The sequence below is a fragment of the Arachis hypogaea genome, chromosome 16 (assembly GCF_003086295.3).
Source record: "Arachis hypogaea cultivar Tifrunner chromosome 16, arahy.Tifrunner.gnm2.J5K5, whole genome shotgun sequence".
Classification (NCBI taxonomy): domain Eukaryota; kingdom Viridiplantae; phylum Streptophyta; class Magnoliopsida; order Fabales; family Fabaceae; genus Arachis; species Arachis hypogaea.
Window position 1 is genome coordinate 125,566,008 of NC_092051.1, and position 22,638 is coordinate 125,588,645.

At 35.6% G+C, this 22,638-nt stretch overlaps 3 protein-coding genes, 1 long non-coding RNA gene and 1 pseudogene across 4 annotated transcripts; 3 read left to right on the plus strand and 2 right to left on the minus strand.

The window, feature by feature from the left end:
• Positions 1-2,609: 2,609 nt before the first annotated feature.
• Positions 2,610-7,571, minus strand: LOC112757498 (protein CLP1 homolog; annotated as a pseudogene).
• Positions 7,572-7,896: 325 nt separating this feature from the next.
• Positions 7,897-9,122, plus strand: LOC112754892 (protein CLP1 homolog). Its single transcript, XM_025802693.2, has 5 exons — positions 7,897-8,098; positions 8,195-8,263; positions 8,359-8,454; positions 8,601-8,842; positions 8,963-9,122. Exons 1-5 carry the CDS (start codon positions 7,898-7,900, stop codon positions 9,120-9,122), a joined length of 768 nt encoding a protein of 255 aa, XP_025658478.2. The 5' UTR covers position 7,897.
• LOC140180214 (protein CLP1 homolog) lies at positions 8,603-10,403 on the plus strand. The gene is made up of 3 exons (XM_072220658.1): positions 8,603-9,101; positions 9,237-9,664; positions 10,164-10,403. The coding sequence occupies exons 2-3, from the start codon at positions 9,545-9,547 to the stop codon at positions 10,401-10,403; spliced, it is 360 nt and encodes a 119-aa protein (XP_072076759.1). The 5' UTR covers positions 8,603-9,101; positions 9,237-9,544.
• Positions 10,404-10,542: 139 nt separating this feature from the next.
• LOC140180373 (uncharacterized) lies at positions 10,543-10,961 on the plus strand. The gene is made up of 2 exons (XR_011874489.1): positions 10,543-10,603; positions 10,695-10,961. It is a non-coding gene; the product is annotated as an uncharacterized lncRNA (long non-coding RNA).
• Positions 10,962-14,860: 3,899 nt separating this feature from the next.
• On the minus strand, positions 14,861-22,365 carry LOC112757499 (protein CLP1 homolog). Its single transcript, XM_025806072.2, has 7 exons — positions 22,228-22,365; positions 16,080-16,172; positions 15,921-15,989; positions 15,730-15,825; positions 15,342-15,583; positions 15,083-15,221; positions 14,861-14,947 (listed from the first exon to the last, which is right to left on the minus strand). The coding sequence occupies exons 1-7, from the start codon at positions 22,363-22,365 to the stop codon at positions 14,861-14,863; spliced, it is 864 nt and encodes a 287-aa protein (XP_025661857.1).
• Positions 22,366-22,638: the final 273 nt, after the last annotated feature.

Genomic DNA, 22,638 nt, shown 5'->3' on the forward strand with positions numbered 1-22,638 from the left:
ATGTGTCTGTGGCATTTATGTATCCGGTGGTAATACTGAAAAATAAAGTGCTTAGGGCCACGGCCAAGACTCATAAAAGTAGCTGTGTTCAAGAATCAACATACTGAACTAGGAGAATCAATAACACTATCTGAATTTTAAGTTCCTATAGATGCCAATCATTCTGAGCTTCAATGGATAAAGTGAGATGCCAAAACTGTTCGGAAGCAAAAAGCTACTAGCCCCGCTCATTTAATTAGAATCTGAGCTTCACTCAAAAACTCTGAGATATTATTGTTTCTTGACTCATTTGTGTTCTATATTATTTATCTAGTTGCTTGAGGACAAGTAACAGTTTAAGTTTGGTGTTGTGATGAGCGGATATTTTATACGCTTTTTGGGGTTAATTTCATATAGTTTTTAGTATGTTTTAGTTAGTTTTTAGTTTATTTTCATTAGTTTCTAGGCAAAATTTATATCTCTGGACTTTACTATGAGTTTTTGTATTTTTCTGTAATTTCAGATAATTTCTGGCTGAAATTGAGGGAGCTGAGCAAAAATCTGATTCAGGCTGAAAAAGGACTGCTGATGCTGTTGGATCCTGACCTCTCTGCACTCGGAATGGAATTTCTGGAGCTACAGGAGTCTAATTGACGCGTTTCCAATTGCGTTGGAAAGTAGACATCCAGGGCTTTCCAGCAATATATAATAGTTTATACTTTGCTCAAGGATAGATGACGTAAACTGGCGTTCAACACCAGTTCCATGTTGCAGTCTGGCGTCCAGCGCTAGAAACACGTTACAAGTTGGAGTTCAACGCCAGAAACAGGTTACAGCCTGGCGTTGAATGCCCAAAACAGCCCAGGCACGTGAGAAGCTTTAGTCTCAGCCCCAGCACACACCAAGTGGGCCCCAGAAGTAGATTTCTGCACTATCTATCATAGTTTACTCATTTTCTGTAAACCTAGGTTACTAGTTTAGTATTTAAACAACTTTTAGAGATTTATTTTGGATCTCATGATATTTTTAGATCTGAATTTTGTACTCTTTGACAGCATGAGTTTCTAAACTCCATTGTTGGGGGTGAGGAGCTCTGCTGTGTCTCGATGAATTAATGCAAGTGTTTTTGTTTTCTATTCAAACATGCGTGTTCCTATCTAAGATATCCATTCGCACTTCAACATGAATATGATGAACGTGACAATTATCATTATTCCCCCACGAACGCGTGCCTGACAATCACTCCCGTTCACCGTAGAATGAATGAATATCTCTTGGATCTCTTAATCAGAATCTTCGTGGTATAAGCTAGATTGATGGTAGCATTCAAGAGAATCCGGAAAGTCTAAACCTTGTCTGTGGTATTCCGAGTAGGATTCAGGGATTGAATGACTGTGACGAGCTTCAAACTCGCGAGTGCTAGGCGTAGTGACAGACGTAAAAGGATAGTAAATCTTATTCCGGTATGATTGAGAACCTGCAGATGATTAGCCGTGCGGTGACAGCGCACCTGGACCCTTTTCACTGGAAGGATGGATGGTAGCCATTGACAATGGTGATCCACCAACACACAGCTTGCCATAGGAGGACTTGCGTGCATGAATCAGAAAACAGAGGAAAGCAGAATTTCAAAAGACAAAGCATCTCCAAAACTCCAACATATTCTCCATCATTTCACAATAAGTATTTATATTTATGCCCTCTCATTTTTTACAATTGAACTTGAAAAAACACTGTTGTTGGCATCCTGACTAAGAATAATAAGATAACCATAGCTTACTTCAAACCAACAATCTCCGTGGGATTCGACCCTTACTCACGTAAGGTATTACTTGGACGACCCAGTGCACTTGCTGGTTAGTTGTGCGAAGTTGTAAGAGAGTAATGTAAACATTAACATTACAATTTCGTGCACCACTACCCCAGGCTTTGTCAACATAAAAAGATATAAAAAGAGAGTTTGGGTAGGTCAGACACCCAACTCCTGACACAACAGTTGAAAAATCTTTATGAAACCCCACGAGTTCGGATGGAGCTGAGAAGGGGCCATATTACAAGACCACAATAGGTCAGTTTCGAAAGAAAAAACAGGGATGTGATATTCAACTGACTAAAAAAGTAGTCATAAGCATAGAAAAAGGGCCGTTCTCCCTGAGTTAAGGAAGGAAAACTAACCCTCTCCTCGGGGTCAGGCGACACCAACTCATAATTCTTCTCTTCGTCCCTATCACTACAAATCCTGTGGAACCTCCTAAGTCTTACACAGTACTCGGGGTCAGCTACGGTCACACACATTAGAACTATTAAGTCTAGCCAATCGGCCATACCAGCAGGAACTCTCAAAGTCATCTCGACAATATTTTTTCGTGAAGACATAGGTCAACTATTCCTACAGTAAGAAAAATTAAAAATGGTCACTACCAAACAACTCGGACAATAAAAAGCAATAAGCAAATGTCAGATATGGCAGCAAAAGGGAAACCCCAGGACTCGCAAAAAGCGAAGGACCAACACTAAAGTCCAGGGGCACCCTTTGGAGGCAACAACAAGGCAATAACCCAGAAAAGGGAAGTCGACAATCTGTGCCCTAAACCAGCCCCAACACCTCTCAAATAAAAAACACAAAGAGATCAATCATCTTCTGGTAACATCTCTCCCTACAAACAGCAAAAGACCATCATCATCACAAGACCACGCAAAGAATCGTCAAGAAAAGCTCTAACCTTTTTCTACAAACAGTTCAAACAAAAACTACCATGCAAGAGCAGAAAGCGACAGGAACAGCAACAAACAAAAAAAGCCCTACGAAAGTAAAACCACCAAAAACCTAAAAGGCACACATTTTTCTCAAAATAGGAGTAGCAGAGAAAAGTCACAGCATCAATCAGGCACAAAGATGCAATCTTTTACAGAAAGAATCAGGCTTCTCAAAAGCAAACTCAATAAAAATAAAAAACTTTGCAAGAATGCAACAGTAAAAGCATGCATAAGAATGATTATCAAAGTATAAGAAAATACCAACCCGCAGAAGAAGGAGCAAGAACGACGACCACCCAGATAGAAGCAAACACGCACCAAGTAGAGCGCCTTTTTTGAGAAGCAGAAGAGGTAGAAAGACTTGAGGGCGTAAAGGTCAGAAGAGTTAAGCAAGCAATGAACGAAGAAAGGAAGGGAAAGAAGAAACTGAAAGTGATTCTTTAAAATTTCAAAATGCAAAAGAAGGAAAAGGAGAAACGGCGAAGGGAAATTAATGAGCTTTTAAACCCTCGCACGTTCCCAAGAAAGCACAAATGCATGCTGCAATTAAAAAAGAAAAAGAAAGAAAACGTTTCACATTCAAGGAATCCCAGCAGGAGTTATACAGGAGATCGACTAAAGGCAAAATGCTCGAGCACGACTTCCTCAAAGGGGTCAAAGTCTAAAGACACGTCCTCAAGGGAAAGATCAAACTCGAGCAGGGGCACTGTTCATACCCTGGGTCGAGCTATGTGACCCGGGCTGATTGAAGACAAGAGCGACCGACCTCTTAAGGTTGGGTCACCCCCAACCTCTCTTTAAAGAGTTCGGCCAAATCGCCATAGAGGCCCAAGCAGGCCCAAATAAAGGAATGCAACCCATTCTAAAGGCGGCAAAAGCCTAGAAAGATAAGGCGGTTCCCCTAAAAGATAAGATTAGATAACTAACTTATCTTAAAAGACACCCCACACTAGTATAAATACACTGGAAAACCCAGGTATAACTCATACTCTGATTCTACACAAAAACCTGCCTAAACACGTGCTAACTTAAGAATCGGAGTCTCTTGCAGGTACCACCACCCTCCGATGATCAAGGATCAGCAGCACCACCATATCCAACAAGTCGGACACGACAGTTCCGGCCACCATAGCAGATCTCCTCCGAGATTGGCCTTCAGTTTCAGGTAACCCTTGGAACACTTAGAATAGGTTAAACTTAGCAAACTGCATTAATATGATGTACTCAGTTGTGGCTTGTTGTTCAATATGTGTAACAAATTATGTGGAAAATTCCTCTTACAATGTACACCTTATCTTACTCTTGTTCCTACCAATAATAAAAACTAAAATACTTATTGCATAAAGAAGTACTAAAAATAGGTTTAAACGATAACAATTAAATAAACATGAAAAAACTATCCAACACATACTGCATATCGTCCAACTCAATAACTATACAATTTGATTTTTTTTCCATTCTTGGTGAATTCAATGATGTCTTTTTTAGCAGTCAAAAGTCCAACAACATCTATTAAATATGACTAATTCATATGAAGTTAGAAAACGTGAGTCGAATTTGCATTCGATGAAACAAAAAATGCAAAGTTTTCCGAAATACCAATAAGGTGAGACTGCGAGTTGACATGTACGTGTGAGAATCAACTCGTTTGGAACAAAGTGGAAAGCATTTGAAGGAAAATTGAAATCATCCACCATTCTTAATTGAGTTTCCCTCTTAAAACATATACGAAGTTCATGAGTAGTAGGCTTATACTTTTGGTTATTCTTCGCTAGTGAAAAATTTGCAATGGTGTATAACTTCCTATTAGTTATTTCATTTTCGAAAAATCTCCTATGAGGAACCACACCCATCTCCTGTGTATAAGCAGGTACAATATTTGAGAATCAATTATTATTTTGGGGACAATCATCAAAAGAACTGGCTATCACCACACAGCTTATACAGAAGGCCCTATGATGCCTATTGGATAAAGATAAGGTAGGTTTCTACCTGACCCAAAACTAAGACAACATTAGCCTTAAGTGTACGAGTTGCATGCAATAGTAACTGCAAGAAAAACCCAAAAACAAATGAGAAAGAGAGACAATTACAATTTAGATCTTTTTAATCAGAACTAGAAGTGTATTCTATATTTTAAAGGCATCCAATTTAACAATAACATCAAGTTCGAAGGTTAATTACATCATAGCCTACTCCCTCTATCCTCCCCATGGTATTCATCACCATGCCCGAAGCACGAGATTTGGTATTTCCAGTAAATTGTCTCTCTAGCATCCCCCCAAGTTTCTTGACTAGCACTTTATAAAATTCTACATTGTTACTGTCAAAACCAAATAGTGTGAATTGCAATTGGATTCTCATGTCCTTCATGTGTATCAACAACTTCCATTCTCTTAAATGTTCAATTAAACAGAGGATATAAAAGTACAAAAATTACCTTGGAGTTGTATGGCCAAAAAAGTAAACAAGAGGCATCTCAAGAGTAATTCCTTCAACAGGGTCAATGGGCATTTCAATTGGAGTAGTGATAAACCCCATATTTAGGGTTTATCTTGTATTTATTTTAGAGGAATTTTATCACCTTTTACCCACATTTATCCAATGAAATAGCATGCTTTCATGATTGTCTCCTAATTTGTGCTTAAGAGTGAAAACATACTTTCTAGGTCTTAAAATAGCTAAATTTAATTCATCTTTAATTCCACTAGATGCCTTGATTTGTTTGTTAAGTGATTTCAGATTGGAAAGGCTAGGAATGGATCAAAGGAATGGAGAGGAAAGCATGCAAAATGGAGAAATCATGGAAAGCAAGGATTTGGGATCAGATCAACGCCGCGCACGCGTGGATGGAAAATTGTCAATCGACGTGCACGCGCACTGTACGCGTACGCGCCGATGTCCGCATGTGACCCACTTAAAGTGAATCCGCTGGGGGTGAATTCTGGGCTTCCCATGCCCAAATTCAACTCATTTCTGATGCTATTTAACCCAAGGAATGAAGAAGAATCAACATACTCTCACACATTAGTTTTGTTTAGTTTAAGTTTTGGAGGGAAAGTTAGTTTTAGAAAGAGAAGCTCTCACTTCTCTCTAGGATTAGGAGTAGGTTTTAGCTCTAGATTAGGAATTCTTAGATCTAGGTTAATTTTATGCTTAGATTTACTTTTCTCTTTGTAATTCTTCCCCTTCTACCTTTCCTCTCTCTAGTTTTGCTTTTAATTCTTGTAATCCTTTACTTTTATGTTGATACATTTTTGTTCTTCCATTTTCCTTTAATACAATTTATGATTCATGTTCCTTTATTGTTCATTTGATTTGTTGTTGTTTAATTCCTTGCAATTGAGTAGTGTAGATTTACTTTCCATGCAATTTTACTATGCTTTCCTTTTATGCCTTCCAAGTGTTTGATAAAATGCTTGGTTAGATTTTAGAATAGAATTTTATGCTCTTTACTTGGGAAGGTAACTTAGGAACTCTTGAGTTGCTAATGTCCAAGTGATTGACGATTGGGAGCCATTAACTCTAGATCTCACAAATTGATTTGGTGGAGAACTAGAACTTATTGACTTGGATTGATATAGCTCACTTGACTTTCCTTTATTAGTTAGAGGATGACTTAATGGGGTTGATCCTTGCCAATTCTCATCTTGTGGTTAATGATTAGGATAGAGATCCTTGACCACCAACCCTTGCCAAGACCTTTTTAGTTGTTAATTTATTTTCATTGCCATTTACATTTACATTTCATGTCTCTTATCCCAAAAATCCCAAAATACAACCCATAACTAATAACAAGACACTTATTTGTAATTCCTAGGGAGAACGACCCGAGGTTCAATACTTCGGTTTATAAATTTAGGGGTTTGTTGTAGTGACAAATAATTTTTTGTATGAAAGGATTGATGTTGGTTTAGAAACTATATTACAACGAGACTTATTGTGAATTCTAAACCACACAAAAGTCTTCTCATCAAGTAGCAGCAAGGCATCCAAGAATCGTTATAGATCCCTGTCCAATATCCAATTTAACGAAGGTAGGCTTCGAACCCTGCTTAGCCACCCAGCTAAGAAGCATCCTCGACAAGGTACTCTTTCCGGAGTTAGTAGGTCCTACAACAATCACTCTAGGCCCCTGGACAACCAAACCAGTTAATGCAATTCACACTCACATACACTAACAAACAAACAAAGCTTTTTAATGACTCTTTAGAATTCGTTCAGCATGATTTATACATAGAAATAGAACCTTTAGCATGAAAATGGATGACAAAGTCACACCTGAGAAGATTCAGAATCACCAGGGGATGAAGCTTTAGCACGAGTTCTTCTGGTTTCTAATATAGCATGCACGTTAACATAGCTAACCACTGGTGTCTACAATCATACAATCAAACTCAAAGAATGATATTTTCCCTAAACAATTCAACCAAATCAAAGATTATAGTAGTAGAGCAGGTTTATCACTTTACCCTATTAGTAGTATAATCAATTTCAGTAGTACCTTCCATTTCAATAATAGCACCATACCAAGTAAAAACCTAAATGAAAAATCAAAGACAAGTAAGAGCAATAACAATAACAATAACAACAATGAATATGGAAGAATAGCAAAATATGAATTTGCATACAGCGAATTTGAGTCAGGGAGGGCAGTTGAGCCAAATTTCGGGAGCAAGCTCAGTGCCGAAAATCTCAGCATTTACATTGAGAAGACGAAGGCAAAGAGGAGCATCGTTTCCAACCTCAATCCAGAGCTCGCTTTCTTTCTCCAATTTCACCTGCTGCTTCACCCCTGAGCTCGATGCACCGCCACTGTGCGCCATTGCCATCGATACGCTATCACAATTCCCAATACAGAAAGAGAAAGTTGTTACTTTAGTCAAAGAAGAATAATTAAAAAACAATACACAAAAAAATGAATAATAATAACATCTTCTTCTATTTTTCCAAAAATGGTCTTCTCTTTAGTCTTTGCCAATGCTTGTAATGTTAACAGTTTCAAAAAAATGTGTTAGGGACTTGGAGAAGAATGAGTGAATAATTGATGAAGCAAAAACCTTTGAGTTTCTTTCTGTTACTGGATATTTGAGTTATATCATTTGATATGAATAGTGAAATCAAATTCTCTTTCTAAACTGGGAATTGTGATAGCGTATTGATGGCAATGGCGCACAGTGGTGGTGCATCGAGCTCAGGGGTGAAGCAGCAGGTGAAATTGGAGAAAGAAAGCAATCTCCGGATTGAGGTTGGAAATGATTCTCCTCTTTGCCTTCGTCTTCTCAATGGAAATGCCGAGATTTTCGGCACTGAGCTTGCACCTGAAATTTGGCTCAACTTCCCTCCCCGACTCAAATTCGCTGTATGAAAATTCATATTCTGCTATTTTTCCATATTCATCGTTGTTATTGTTATTGTTATTGTTATTTCTCTTACTTGTCTTTGATTTTTCATTTAGGTTTTTACTTGGTATGGTACTACCATTGAAATGGAAGGTACTACTGAAACTGATTATACTGCTGATGAGGTAAAGTGATAAACCTGCTTTACTACTATAATTTTTGATTTGGTTGAATTGTTTAGGGAAAATGTCATTCTTTGAGTTTGATTGTATGATGGTAGACACCAATGGTTAGCTATGTTAACGTGCATGCTATATTAGAAACCAGAAGAACTCGTGATAAAGCTTCATCCTCTGGTGATTCTGAATCTTCTCAGGTGTGACTTTGTCATCCATTTTCATGCTAAAGGTTTTATTTTTATGTATAAATCATGCTAAACAAATTCTAAAGAGTCATAAAAAAGCTTTGTTTGTTTGTTAGTGTATGTGAGTGTGAATTGCATTAACTGGTTTGGTTGTTCAGGGGCCTAGAATGATTGTTGTAGGACCTACTGACTCCGGAAAGAGTACCTTGTTGAGGATTTTTCTTAGCTGGGCGGCTAAGCAGGGTTCGAAGCCTACCTTCGTTGACTTGGATATTAGACAGGGATCTATAATGATTCCTGGATGCAATGCTGCTACTCCAATTGAAATGCACATTGACCCTATTGATGGAATTACTCTTGAGATGCCTCTTGTTTACTTTTTTGGCCATACAACTCCAAGGTAATTTCTGCTGTACTTTTATATCCTCTGTTTAATTGAACATTTAAGAGAATGGAAGTTGTTGATACACATGAAGGACATGAGAATCCAATTGTAATTCACACTATTTGGTTTTGATAGTAACAATGTAGAATTGTATAAAGTGTTAGTCAAGGAGCTTAGGGGGATGCTAGAGAGACAATTTGCTGGAAATACCAAATCTCGTGCTTCGGGCATCGTGATGAATACCATGGGGTGGATAGAGGGAGTAGGCTATGATGTAATTAACCTTCGAACTTGATGTTATTGTTACATTGGATGCCTTTCAAATGTAGAATACACTTCTAGTTCTGATTAAAAAGATCTAAATTGTAATTGTCTCTCTTTCTCATTTGTTTTTGGGTTTTTCTTGAAGTTGCTATTGCATGCAACTCGTACACTTAAGGCTAATGTTGTCTTAGTTTTGGGTCAGGTAGAAACCTACCTTAACTTTATCCAATAGGCATCATAGTGCCTTCTGTATAAGTTGTGCGGTGATAGCCAGTTCTTTTGATGATTGTCCCCAAAATAATAATTGATTCTCAAATATTGTACCTGCTTATACACAAGAGATGGGTGTGGGTTCACACATATATATTTCTTTCACTAATAGATTTCTTATGGGATGGATTGGTGTCTCATTCAGGCTTTTCATTTGATTTCATATAGGAAAAGCTGTACAACATGCTCATAGATGTCCTGAAGGGAGAGCCCAAAGTTGATGTTGTGAAACTTCAAAGATCTGGTGGAGTTTTATCCAGGAATGTGAAGGTCCACCAGAAGGCCAGAACTTTTAGGATAAGAGTATGATGCTTCTGCTTGCATTAAACATATGTTGCTCTTTTCCTTTTATAATTTTTTCTGTTTGAGAGCATTTAAGTTTAAACTATTTGAATATTGTCTGTTCTTTGTTGGCACCTATTATACTGAACTAATTAATATTTAGTTGTTAGTGTAAGGGGGTATTGTTATTCTTGTAGCCCAAATCCATCCTTTACTGCAAATATAGCCAAACATCAATGAGAGGATCGAATTTATTGGCTATTTTTGTGCTGAGAATAAATTGGACAAAGGATGTTCAAAATTGAGTAACAAAAACTGGTTTCATAGTGATACTAAATAATGGCTTGTGCATTCCTGTATAACTTATGCAAGTGAAACAATACTTTGAGTGATTGGGGAATTAGGGACTGCATGCTCTCAAAATTGCTGAATTAGGGACTTGGGGTAATTAGTGAATCATCCTGGAATAACTTTTTTGGGAATTCTAATGTATACTGTTGCCTATCTAATTTTGATGCAGGAGTACTTCTATGGCCTTCTTAATGATCTCTCTCCACATTCTAATATTGCTAATTTTAGTGACTTGTGCGTCTATCGTATTGGTGGTGAGCCACAGGCTCCTCGCTCAGCCTTGCCAATCGGAGCAGAACCTGTTGCTAACCCAACAAGAGTTGTTCCTGTGAGTATAAACCGTGATTTGCTCCACATGGTCCTTGCAGTCTCATTTGCCAAGGAACCCGAAGAGATCATTTCAAGGTAAACAAAAATATATTTTGGATGGTTAGGTTTTGATAAGTAATCATTAGTGTCTTAGTAACCTTTTATAATCTTTTTAAGAACCCAATAATCGTGGTTGTTGATCCAATTGTGGTGTCACAGTAGCAGACTTTTGTAACCATTTTCTCTTTGGTGCAGCAACATTGCTGGCTTTATCTATGTAACAGATGTTGACATTCAGAGGTTTGTATCTTTAGATTTTCTTTATCCATTTCACTGCATTACACTTGTTACGAAGAATGTCTGCATTTCTAACATGATATGTACATTGCAGAAAGAAGATAACTTACCTTGTACCATCCGCTGGAGATCTTCCAAGCAAGTTTTTGATACTGGGATCCTTGACATGGCTTGAGACATGACCTAATTAATAGTTTTGTGATAGGAAAATATATAGTGCTGTTGATATTTTTTTTATATCTTGATCAGTGAAATTATTAGATGTATTTTACGACTATTTTGGGGAGTGCTTAGGAACAAACTTTGTCTTGAGATTATTTTGATTTATCAAAGCGATGGTGGATTGAAGTGGTTAAGAAAATCATTGACCATTGCGTTAATGGTGAAAAAAAAGCATGCAAATTAAACTCATTTCAAAAGGATTTCACTTTTTCAAGGACTAATTAGTTAGAAGTCAAACTTCTTGACGATCTAATTGTCATTTTACTTAAAGAAGAATAATTAAAAATAATACACAAAATGAATAATAATATTTTCTATATTTCCAAACATGGTCTTCTGTTTAGTCTTTCCCAATGTTTGAATTATAGGGGTGACAATAGGTAGGGTAGAGTAGAGTATTGACTCAATCTTAACTTTATTTATGGGTTGAGAATATACCAACTTTAACTTTATCTGTTTTCAATTTACGGGTATCCAATCCCATCTGTAGGTTAGACAATATAATTATTCCACAAACAATACAATTATTCCATAAATAACATAATTATCAAATATTCAATTCTACATAAAAGTCTTTACTTAAATTAATAACACAAACACAAATAAAACTATCGTAAGTTTATGAACATTCCCTTTGTTGCAACAATACCATCACTATTCACTAATAAGGTTTTTTCACCTTAAAATAAAAAATAATAAATTTATTAATCAATCTATATATAAATTTAGCATTAACATAAACAAATGAAAAAATTTAAACTATAAATAACCTCTTTGATGATATATTACATGCAACCAATTTTGATTATACATAAAAATTTTCACGATATCTTCACGAAGACTACCACGATGAGGAGTAATTATCCGACCACTTGTACCAAAAGAAGACTCAGAAGCAACTGTAAACAAAGGGATGACAACTATATTTCATGCAATTCTTTAAAGGATTGGAAACCTAGTTCCATTCACTTTCCACTAAGCTAAAATATCAAAGTCGGCTCTTAAAGGTGAACATCTTCCTCTATATAATGATCAAATTCAGTCTTCACAAATGAACCATTTTTCCTTCTCTTTTGTCTGATATACAACTGATGCTTTTACATCTTTGTAATAATCAAACACGATAAATATATTGCATGATACTTTGAAAAAAAAAGAATACATACTCTATATAAATGACCTATGGGCCTCATGGGACTTTAAACACAAATAAACGAACACAAAACAAATTGCATATCCATCAATTATTGAAACAAAAAAAGGACAAAGTATCAAGGATCATTATAATATTTCAGCTGATACTAATCTTCATTCTCCTTGCCCGATTTAGCAGCAACTATTTGGACACTCTTCTCAACTTGGTTTGTTGGAGAAGATTCGTCAACAGTCTTCCTTGAATTTGTTGAGGAGTTTTCAACTTCAGAAAATACATTTAGCAATTTGCGTGTCCACCCACCCAATATCAGAGACCTCTAAGGCGTGACAAATGAATAATCTCCATTCAAAGTAATTATCTCACATGATTGCGTGCTTGTCTCCTGTAAAAAGGAAAACTTTCTTAATAATATGGTTTAGTGCAAACTCGTTTATTGATGTGATAGACTAATACTCAAGTAGTTGAATCCCTAATATATACCTTAGTATTGTCAATTGAGTTTGTCTAGAAGCTAAGAAGCTCAAAGTTTTCAATAATCAAGTTTTTCTGTTAATGGTGTTTGAAAAAAATAAAACTCAAAATGAATTACTTAAAAAATGGATAAAGTATACTTTTTGTCCCTAAAGTTTAATAAAAGTTTCAAAAATATCCCTAAGTTTTATTTTGTTTCAATTTTGTCCCAAAAGTTTTCGATTGCATCAAATATACCCTCGACGGTTAAATTTTCAAAAAAATTTAAGACCAATCTAACAATAATGCATGAAAATTATGCTTGATTTGCTTGTATTGAGGGTTGTTCTTATGAAATTGTTGTTGAATTGGTCTTAAATTTTTTGAAAAATTAGCCGTCAAAGGTATATTTGATGCAAATCGAAAACTTTTGGGACAAAATTGAAACAAAATAAAACTTAGGGGTATTTTTGAAACTTTTGTAAAACTTCAGGGACAAAAAATATACTTTACCCAAAAAAAATACATAAATGATAATAGTCAAGAAGCAGAGTCATACATCATAAATCTTATGTTTAGAAGCAAATGCAGAAAGTAACTTTTTCTCCTCAGTTATCTTCAGCACAACAATCTTGCATGATTGGAATGCAATCATATCCTCCAGCTTAACAGATACTTTGAATAAGAACTTTTTTCCTTTGAAAGAGTTTACCTCGGGTGGCATCATCTTTTCTGCAACCCTTCACAATAATCCAAGAAAATATTACCATATGTGTTAAAGGTCCTATTTATGATATCATTCTATAATTAAAAATATATCATAGATAACTATGCAGCTCTAAGATTAAATACAGATGTGCCAAGGAACCTAGTGCATTCCTTGTCATATACTACGAAAAAGGCAGTGTCTGTATCATTGGATACACGAAGATGTACACAAAATCTATGAGATAGCAGAAATAGATTCATAGATTAATCATCCTAATTAACCACACTAAATGAATATGGGTATTAAGATAAATGTCACAAGACATGCAGTAGTGTGAATTTTCATCTTCCTTCAATGAGTGCATACACATTTTGCAACCCTTACACCACCATTTATTGCGGTTTTCAACATATATCACAATACCAATTGTCGCATAGAATCCATTTTGTATTTGGAAAAGTTTCTTAAAAATAAATGAATAACATGAAAACAGAAATTCCTCATGAAATCTCCCATCCTTAAGATCACAAATTGATTTGTACAAGCTTTGGTGAAGCAAGTCATCCTCGATGTTATAAAATGAAACAACAATTTGAGATGGAGTGATGTCATGATAGCCATTTGATCTAATCACACTATACTAGTTTATATCATGGATTAGAAACATAACTAATAATCATACTATATATATATATATATATATATATATATATATATATATATATATATATATATATATATATATATATATTGAGTTGTAAGTGTTGCTAACCTCGGTCTAAATTCCTTAACCTCTTCAAAGTCTAGATTAATATATAAAATTGAATTGTAATTAGTGTTAGAATACCCATTGTACCTGATGAAGAAAAAAACCTTAAAAACTGATAAAGATAAACTGGTATATGAACTAAAAAGATGTTGGTACTACAATTTGGATAACCTTAGAATACGTTAAACTTGGCAAACTGCATTAATATGATGTACTCAGGTGTGGCTTGTTGTTCAATATGTGTAACAAATTATGTGGCAAATTCCTCTCACAATGTACACCTTATCTTACTCTTATTCCTACCAATAATAAAAACTGAAATACTTATTGCATAAAGAAGTACTAAAAATAGGTTTTAACGATAACAATTAAATAAACATGAAAAAACTATCCAACACATACTGCATATTGTCCAACTCAATAACTATACAATTTAATTTTTTTTTCATTCTTGGTGAATTTGATGATGTCTTTTTTAGCAGTCAAAAGTCCAACAACATCTATTAAATATGACTAATTCATATGAAGTTAGAAAAAGTGAGTCGAATTTGTATTCGATGAAACAAAAAAAAGCAAAGTTTTACGAAATACCAATAAGGTGAGACTGGGAGTTGACATGTACATGTGAGAATCAACTCGTTTGGAACAAAGTGGAAAGCATTCGAAGGAAAATTGAAATCATCCACCATTCTTAATTGAGTTTTCCTCTTAAAATATAGACGAAGTTCATGAGTAGTAGGCTTATACTTTTGGTCATTCTTCGCTAGTGAAAAATTTACAATGGTGTATAACTTCCTATTAGTTATTTCATTTTCAAAAAATCTCCTATGAGGACCCACACCCATCTCCTGTGTATAAGCAGGTACAATATTTGAGAATCAATTATTACTTTGGGGACAATCATCAAAAGAACTGGCTATCACCGTACAGCTTATACAGAAGGCACTATGATGCCTATTGGATAAAGATAAGGTAGATTTCTACCTGACCCAAAACTAAGACAACATTGGCCTTAAGTGTACGAATTGCATGCAATAGCAACTGCAAGAAAAACCCAAAAACAAATGAGAAAGAGAGACAATTACAATTTAGATCTTTTTAATCAGAACTAGAAGTGTATTCTATATTTGAAAGGCATCCAATTTAACAATAACATCAAGTTCGAAGGTTAATTACATCATAGCCTACTCCCTCTATCCACCCCATGGTATTTATCACTATGCCCGAAGCACGAGATTCGGTATTTCCAGCAAATTGTCTCTCTAGCATCCCCCCAAGTTCCTTGACTAGCACTTTATACAATTCTACATTGTTACTGTCAAAACCAAATAGTGTGAATTGCAATTGGATTCTCATGTCCTTCATATATATCAACAACTTCCATTCTCTTAAATATTCAATTAAATAGAGGATATAAAAGTACAGCAGAAATTACCTTGGAGTTGTATGGCCAAAAAAGTAAACAAGAGGAATCTCAAGAGTAATTCCTTCAACAGGGTCAATGGGCATTTCAATTGGAGTAGCAACAATGCATCCAGGAATTGTTATAGATCCCTGTCCAATATCCAAGTCAACGAAGGTAGGCTTTGAACCCTGCTTAGCCGCCCAGCTAAGAAGCATCCTCGACAAGGTACTCTTTCCGAAGTCAGTAGGTCCTACAACAATCACTCTAGGCCCCTGGACAACCAAACCAGTTAATGCAATTCACACTCACATACACTAACAAACAAACAAAGCTTTTTGATGACTCTTTAGAATTTATTCAGCATGATTTATACATAAAAATAAAACCTTTAGCATGAAAATGGATGACAAAGTCACACCTGAGAAGATTCAGAATCACCAGAGGATGAAGCTTTAGCACGAGTTCTTCTGGCTTCTAATATAGCGTGCACGTTAACATAGCTAACCATTGGTGTCTACAATCATTCAATCAAACTCAAAAAATGACATTTTCCCTAAACAATTCAACCAAATCAAAGATTATAGTAGTAAAGTAGGTTTATCACTTTACCTCATCAGCAGTATAATCAGTTTCAGTAGTACCTTCCATTTCAATGGTAGCACCATACCAAGTAAAAACCTAAACGAAAAATCAAAGATAAGTAAGAGCAATAACAATAACAATAACAATGATAAATATGGAAGAATAGCAGAATATGAATTTGCATACAGCGAATTTGAGTCGGGGAGGGAAGTTGAGCCAAATTTCGGGTGCAAGCTCAGTGCCGAAAATCTCGGCATTTCCATTGAGAAGTGTAACACCCTAATTACCCTAAGCCTTACCTCTAGCCGTAAAGTAAAGGTTAATCAGAGGTTACGACAGTCCTAAGGCTTATATATGTTTATATATAAAAGGAAATAATATATTATAGAAGCCTGCTGAAGGGTATAGCTCAAAAACAGGATTTAAAAAGCGCAAAACGTACTAGCGAATCTACTAACTTAAAGCCCAAGAAATAAATACAGTATAGCAAAATATCATAGCATAATATTATAAGAATCTAGCCACAGCTCGCGGAGTTTAAGCCGGCTGGCCATATATACAGACAACTAGAAGACTGTAGTTCGAGAGGGCTTATACAAGTTTTGTTCTCTCAAATAAAAGCCTCTAGGCAAAACAAAATACAAAAGTGAGAGTATAAGTTAAAAAATAACCAAGATGACAACAAAATAGAATAAGATCCTCCGCTCTGCTACCATCACCCAACTCACTGCTGTGGGCTGCGACCTGCATCTGAAAAATAACAACAACGTATGGAATGAGAACCGGAGGTTCTCAGTATAGTAACAGTGCCCAATGATGTAAGATGTAAGGCTCCGGGATGACAAAAGAAATCCTAGAACTTCACATCACATACGGATATTCAAGCTTAAAACAAAATATAATTAACGTAAACCTTAAACAATAAACAGGGTTTTCTAAACTTAAAGGATTTCTAACTAAGACTAGTCACCACTGTCCCACAACCTTCACCAACCTACCCTTCGTGCGATCCCGTTGCCACTGCCTACCTAACCTCCTCAGCACCAGACAATCACAATTAATACAAGCAAGTAAAACACAGATAGTATACATTTACAACAAGTAATTCAAGAAGCAAGTAGGCATGTTATACGATTAGGCAAACTCAAGTAAACAAAGTAAGTAAGCATATAGAAAATGCATATGATGAATGTCTGTCATATTGGCTGTGATATCACATGTCGGTTATAATGCCAAACCCGACTAAAAATCCGGTCGACAACTCCCGGATTAGTCTCTCTATTGCACATAAGGAGGAATAATTCCGAGGGATAAGTGCCCTACCACCTTCTCCTTTCAGAGAGAAATATTCCGAGGGAGCGTGCCCTACCACCTTCCTCTGGTTGCCGCATGATTCCATGGGTTAGTGCCCTACCACCATGCAATCAGAGAGAAATCGCATTTTCAGGAGGAATAATTCCGAGGGATAAGTGCCCTACCACCTTCTCCTTTCAGAGGAAAATATTCCGAGGGAGCGTGCCCTACCACCTTCCTCTTGTTGCGAGAAATATGAGTGAGAAGCCTAGTTTTAACTCTCACATCCGAACGTAGGCGGGAGACTGCCACAGCCCCTACGACGGAGAACAATGCATATCGTAATTTCATATTCAATCTTAGAGGCCACCCCTTTAAACATACTTCCACTCATACTCATCTCAACCATCATCAAGTCATAAGTTTCATTCCAAACTCTTTAGTTCATCAGTCTCTCAAGTTTGTTATCAACAATCACCATATTCACCACTCTTCATTCTCTCTCAACCAACTCATCCTCACTACACCAGAAACCTAAACCTCCGTTTGCTAACTCTTCAAGGTAAAACCCAATTTAAACCTCCTAGGATGTTTTCCATGTTCCAACCTCCCAAAATTGAGCCCAAGAGTCTTAAAATGGTGTCACAGAGGCTTACAAGCTTGTTGGGAAGGTGAAATACTTGAAAACAAAGTTTTAAGTTTAAGAAATAGGGCGTGTGCGTACGCACAGGGGTGTGCGTGCGCACGCCGAGGAAGATTTTTAAAGTGTGCGTATGCATAGGTACGAAAATTCATAAGTCTGTTCACTCACACAAGCTGTGCTAGCACCCCTAACAGACTAACCTTCCCAACGTGTGCGTGCACACAGGGCTGTGCGTACGCACAGGTTGCAATCCCTCATTGGTGTGTGTTCGCGCACAAGCTGTGCTAGCGCTGTAAACAGCACGCCCATCCCTACCTGTGTGTGCGCACAGGTCTGTGCGTTCACACAAGTCTAAAATCTTGCAGGGTTGTGCGTGCGCACAACGCTGTGCGTGTGCACATACCAGAAATCACAAAATCCTACAACTCTGCAGAATTTCAGATTTTGACACCAAACTTTGAATGATCATATCTTCCTCTACAAAAATCCAAATTTTACAAATTTTATATCAATTTAAAGCTCTCAAAGCCATCTTTAATTTAAAAGCAGTCTCATGTAATTTTAAGTTTTGAGGCTCAAGTTATGATCCATCAAAGTTCACCAAAAATCCATTTTTATCCAAGATCTCAAAAACTCAATTTTAACCAAACCTCAAACCAATACCAATTCAAACACAATTCAACCATACCAAAACGGTCCAAAATTCATACCAAGCACTAATTCAACCATTTTCTCAATTACCCAACCTTCTAAACCAATCCACAAATTCCAAATCCAACCAAATTCACATTTTCCACTTTTCACTAACCTTATTATCATCAACAACCCCATCAACCATTAATAATCTTCAAAAATCATCATTATCCAATTCTCACATCATACACCAACACCATCATTTACCATAATCCACACAACTCATCAATAATTATCAGTAATATCAACAACTCTCAACAACCATATCAAATATCAACATTCATTCTCAATTTCTCAACATCAACAACCATCAACAATATTAACAATCACTACAAATCTTCATTAATTTCAAAAATCATCAATCCCTCATCAATCATAATTAAATCACACATTCATCATCAACCTTCATCATCGTCTAATGCCAACAATCATCATCAAATCATATAATCATTTTATTAGTGTTTGGATTCATTCCACACAACACCACCACTTCATTTATCAACCCTCATCAACAACACCAATCTTCAATACTCATTAACACCAACAATTCCCAATAATCACCATCTACTACAATAATCACTACAAGAAAAAGCAATATTTGTAACAAAAAAATTTGTTACAAAAAATCAAAATTTTGAAATAAAAGAATTTTGTAACAAAAAAAAGGGGCTGTTGCAGTATGTCCCGTTACAAAAAATTTTTGTAACAAAAAATGGAACTGTTACAATTCAAAGTGATATTTTGTAACAAATTTTTTTGATATGAAAAACCAGAAATTGTTACAAAAGTGATAACAAATTTTGATCTTCAAGGTATTTTTGGTGACAATCTGTTTTTTCCTATCATAAAATTTTGTTACAAAATGTAACTTGATTTTGTAACATTTTTTTTCTTTAGTTACAAAAGCAAAATAATTATTTTGTAACCATTTTTTTAATACAAATTGCATGCATAATTTACTAAATTATTTTTTAAATTAACTAATCTATTAACTATTTTAATAAGCAGGTCTACATTTATATAATATGCAAAAATATACATAATTCAAACATGGCTCATTTAGCTAAAATTGTTTTAAAACAAAATAACCTTAGTGAGTACATTGATTAGTTCTACAAGTTATATGTCTTGCATAAGTTCAACCAAAAGTTAAAAGTTCTAACATAGATTAGTGTCTCTCTGAATCAAAATATTTTTGAGCCCTCAAAGTAGCATGTGGCCACCATTTCAGCACTCATGTAAATAAAAAAAACCCGAAACAAAAAATTAGTAACAAGATATAACACTAATTATAATTTTTTTCATTAAGTTTTATCCAAAATATTTAGAAAAATTTTGGCAGAACCTCCCCTAAAACTTGGATATTTCCACTGTCTACGGTTCCAACAAAAACAACCAATTCACAACTTATTTCTCAGCCAATACACAACCAAATTTATCAAACCAAATAATAGAATATTTGTCATTTCTCAACCATGACACAAGTAAAATGTCATAAATAGATCCTTATACTTTTATAAAAATTTGGACATGATCTCTTCTGAAAATAAGACTTAACCACCCTTACGGGTCCCAACCAAACAATTTACCAAACTCTTTTCAACCTTTCTAGTATCAAATCAATTCAGAATCAAACAAATTCTAACATTGAATAAGCCATATAACGCTAAGGTTAATCTTTAATTTTATGAACTCATTACTGTTACTAAGACATTCTTAACTTTCTATCTTCTTTTCTGTTTTTAATATAGCAAATAAACTCGGAATTGCGCAAACTTTATGTCCAGACGTTCATCTTGAAATAAGATTTCTAAGAAACTAAAGATCATAATTTTATGATTTCTCTAGACTTAGGAATAGAGGAAAAACTGTGACTGCTCTGCATTGCATAAAACCAGAAAACAGCAACAACATGTGATATTCAAAATTCAGTATAAAATCCAAGTTAAATCCAATGACCTTAAACATTAATATGGTTTAACTTCACTCATCCAGGTTTTTTTCTCAATTGGTTTTGGGTTAATACCATTTTTAATGAAGAAGTTACATAACCTGGAAGTTAAGTAAAAATGAGTTAGAATCTCTTTTAGAAGTCAACAAGCTTAGTACCTTTCAATTTGAATAACTTTTATTACAAAACTCTAATTAAGCTAAATTTTGGTTTGAAAACTCCTAGATCATACAAAAACAAGTGTGTCTTGGTTGCAACCCAATTGCTGTTTAATTCTAAGAGTTACAAGCATTGGAAGTTGATGCATAGCTTGCTGAAATCTGTTTCTTTCCAGCTTTGACCACCAATATTCAAAATTTCACAACTACCAATAATTAACTCATAAAATTATGAAGTTTTAGATCAATAAACCAAGTTAATCAAATTTTATAAAAAAAAATTTTTCGCTCCAAAACTCAGCTCGTAGAAGTCGTAGCAAGACAAACAAGTTGCTGCCTTGTTTGACCTTTTCTGCTGCAGGACAAATTTAACAACCTAACTTTAAAAATTCTCCATAAATTGTATATTTAACAAAAAGGTCTCAATTTTTTTATTTTAGTTCCTTATATTCCCAAGGTTAACCCAGACTTGGTCTCATGCAATTCTGATCATTACATAATTAGTTATAGCTTTTCAAAATTTCTAACTCCGTTTGAAAGTAATGCAGAAAATCAGATTTTACTATTCAACTTTGAAAAATCATAACTAACTCTCTAGTTAATACGAAATCTTCAAAATTGAATATTAATAACTATACTTATTGTAGTTCGCTTAGCTTTTAGTCTCATACTATTCCAATCTCTATTAAGTTGCTGGTGCACTTTCAAAGTTGCCATTTCATTTCAAAACTCTTATTTTCAACATAAAGTTTAGCATTTCAAGTTTAACTTCAATATTTCTCAAAATCAATTTCAAAATAATCACCAACCAATTCTACCACCATCCCAACATATTTAATAACCAGCCCAACAGTAATCAACCAATACAATCCATCAAGATTCAGCATTCAATCACTCATCAACAATTCGTAATTCACACGCAATCAATCAATTTCACAAAAACCACAAGCTCAATCACATTTCCAGCCACAATTCAATATCTACATAACCAATCAATTACTCATAAAAATTAAATCTATTTGCAGTCATTCAATAAACTTTATGGGCATTCTAAAATTAAAGTCATTTAAGTTAAACCCCCTACCTCGATGTCACCTTAATAATGAACTCGACAACAGCAGTAGGATTTCCGATGACTCTTCACTCTCCTAGCAGTAGCAGTGGCAGTGACATTAGAACTAGAATGGCAACCCTGACAGCCCTCTCCGACAGCAACAATAATAATTTGAAATTTTGATAACTGACAAATAATAGAATGGAGACAAGGTAGTAGAAATAAGATGACCATAAAGTAAAAGTGGAAGTAGAACAAGTTAAAGGAGTGAAGGACCTAAACTGAAATAGAGTCTGCAACAACACCTCCATCACTGGCCCCAACGGCAGTAGCGTATAGCTCCAGTAGCAACCACCATGGCATCGTGGCTTCAGCAGTGGTTTCCGATGGTAACAGCGGCGTGCAGATCGACGGGAACCTTCGTCTCCAGCAACGGCAGCAGCAATACGAGCCCCTATCTTCCCCGTCACGTCTCTCCTCTCTGCGAACTCCTATCTCTCTCTTCGGACTCGTTGGCGTTGGCAGAGGTGGCGGCAACGAACCCTAGCAGTAGCGGCGGCGGATCGGTCGCGATGGAGGCAGCAACGCAGACAGCATTTCCTTTTCTCTCTCGAGCGCGGGCTCTCTTTCTCTCGTGCGATAACGACGGTGACGGTGGCAAGGATACCCACCGCCACCATCTCCCTCTTCTCCTCTTCCCTCTGTGTCCCGTTCTCCCTCAATCTCTCATCCTCTGTTTCTCTAGTTCTCTCAAGAACTCCCTTTCCTTCCTTCTCTGTTTTTTCCCTTTCTTTCTGAAAGTATGTGTGTGCATTGTGTTTTAATTTAGGGATTTAGGGTATAAATTTAGGAATTTAGTGAAATTAGGATTTTATTTGGTAATTCTAGAATTAGGATAAAATATATACGAGTAATATAATAATTTTATAAAAATAACCAATTATAAAATTTTT

Coding starts and splice junctions, on each gene's coding strand:
- LOC112754892 (XM_025802693.2), top strand. CDS start 7,898: ATGGCAATGGCGCACAGTGGTGGTGCATCGAGCTCAGGGGTGAAGCAG. Junction 8,264..8,358: donor CTGATTATACTGCTGATGAG/GTAAAGTGATAA, acceptor GTATGATGGTAG/ACACCAATGGTTAGCTATGT. Junction 8,843..8,962: donor TTTGGCCATACAACTCCAAG/GTAATTTCTGCT, acceptor TGGTTTTGATAG/TAACAATGTAGAATTGTATA.
- LOC112757499 (XM_025806072.2), bottom strand. CDS start 22,365: ATGGTGGCGGTGGGTATCCTTGCCACCGTCACCGTCGTTATCGCACGA. Junction 16,173..22,227: donor CCGCCGCCGCTACTGCTAGG/GTTCGTTGCCGC, acceptor TAGGGTAATTAG/GGTGTTACACTTCTCAATGG. Junction 15,584..15,729: donor GTGATTCTGAATCTTCTCAG/GTGTGACTTTGT, acceptor TTGGTTGTCCAG/GGGCCTAGAGTGATTGTTGT.
- LOC140180214 (XM_072220658.1), top strand. CDS start 9,545: ATGCTCATAGATGTCCTGAAGGGAGAGCCCAAAGTTGATGTTGTGAAA. Junction 9,665..10,163: donor CCAGAACTTTTAGGATAAGA/GTATGATGCTTC, acceptor ATTTTGATGCAG/GAGTACTTCTATGGCCTTCT.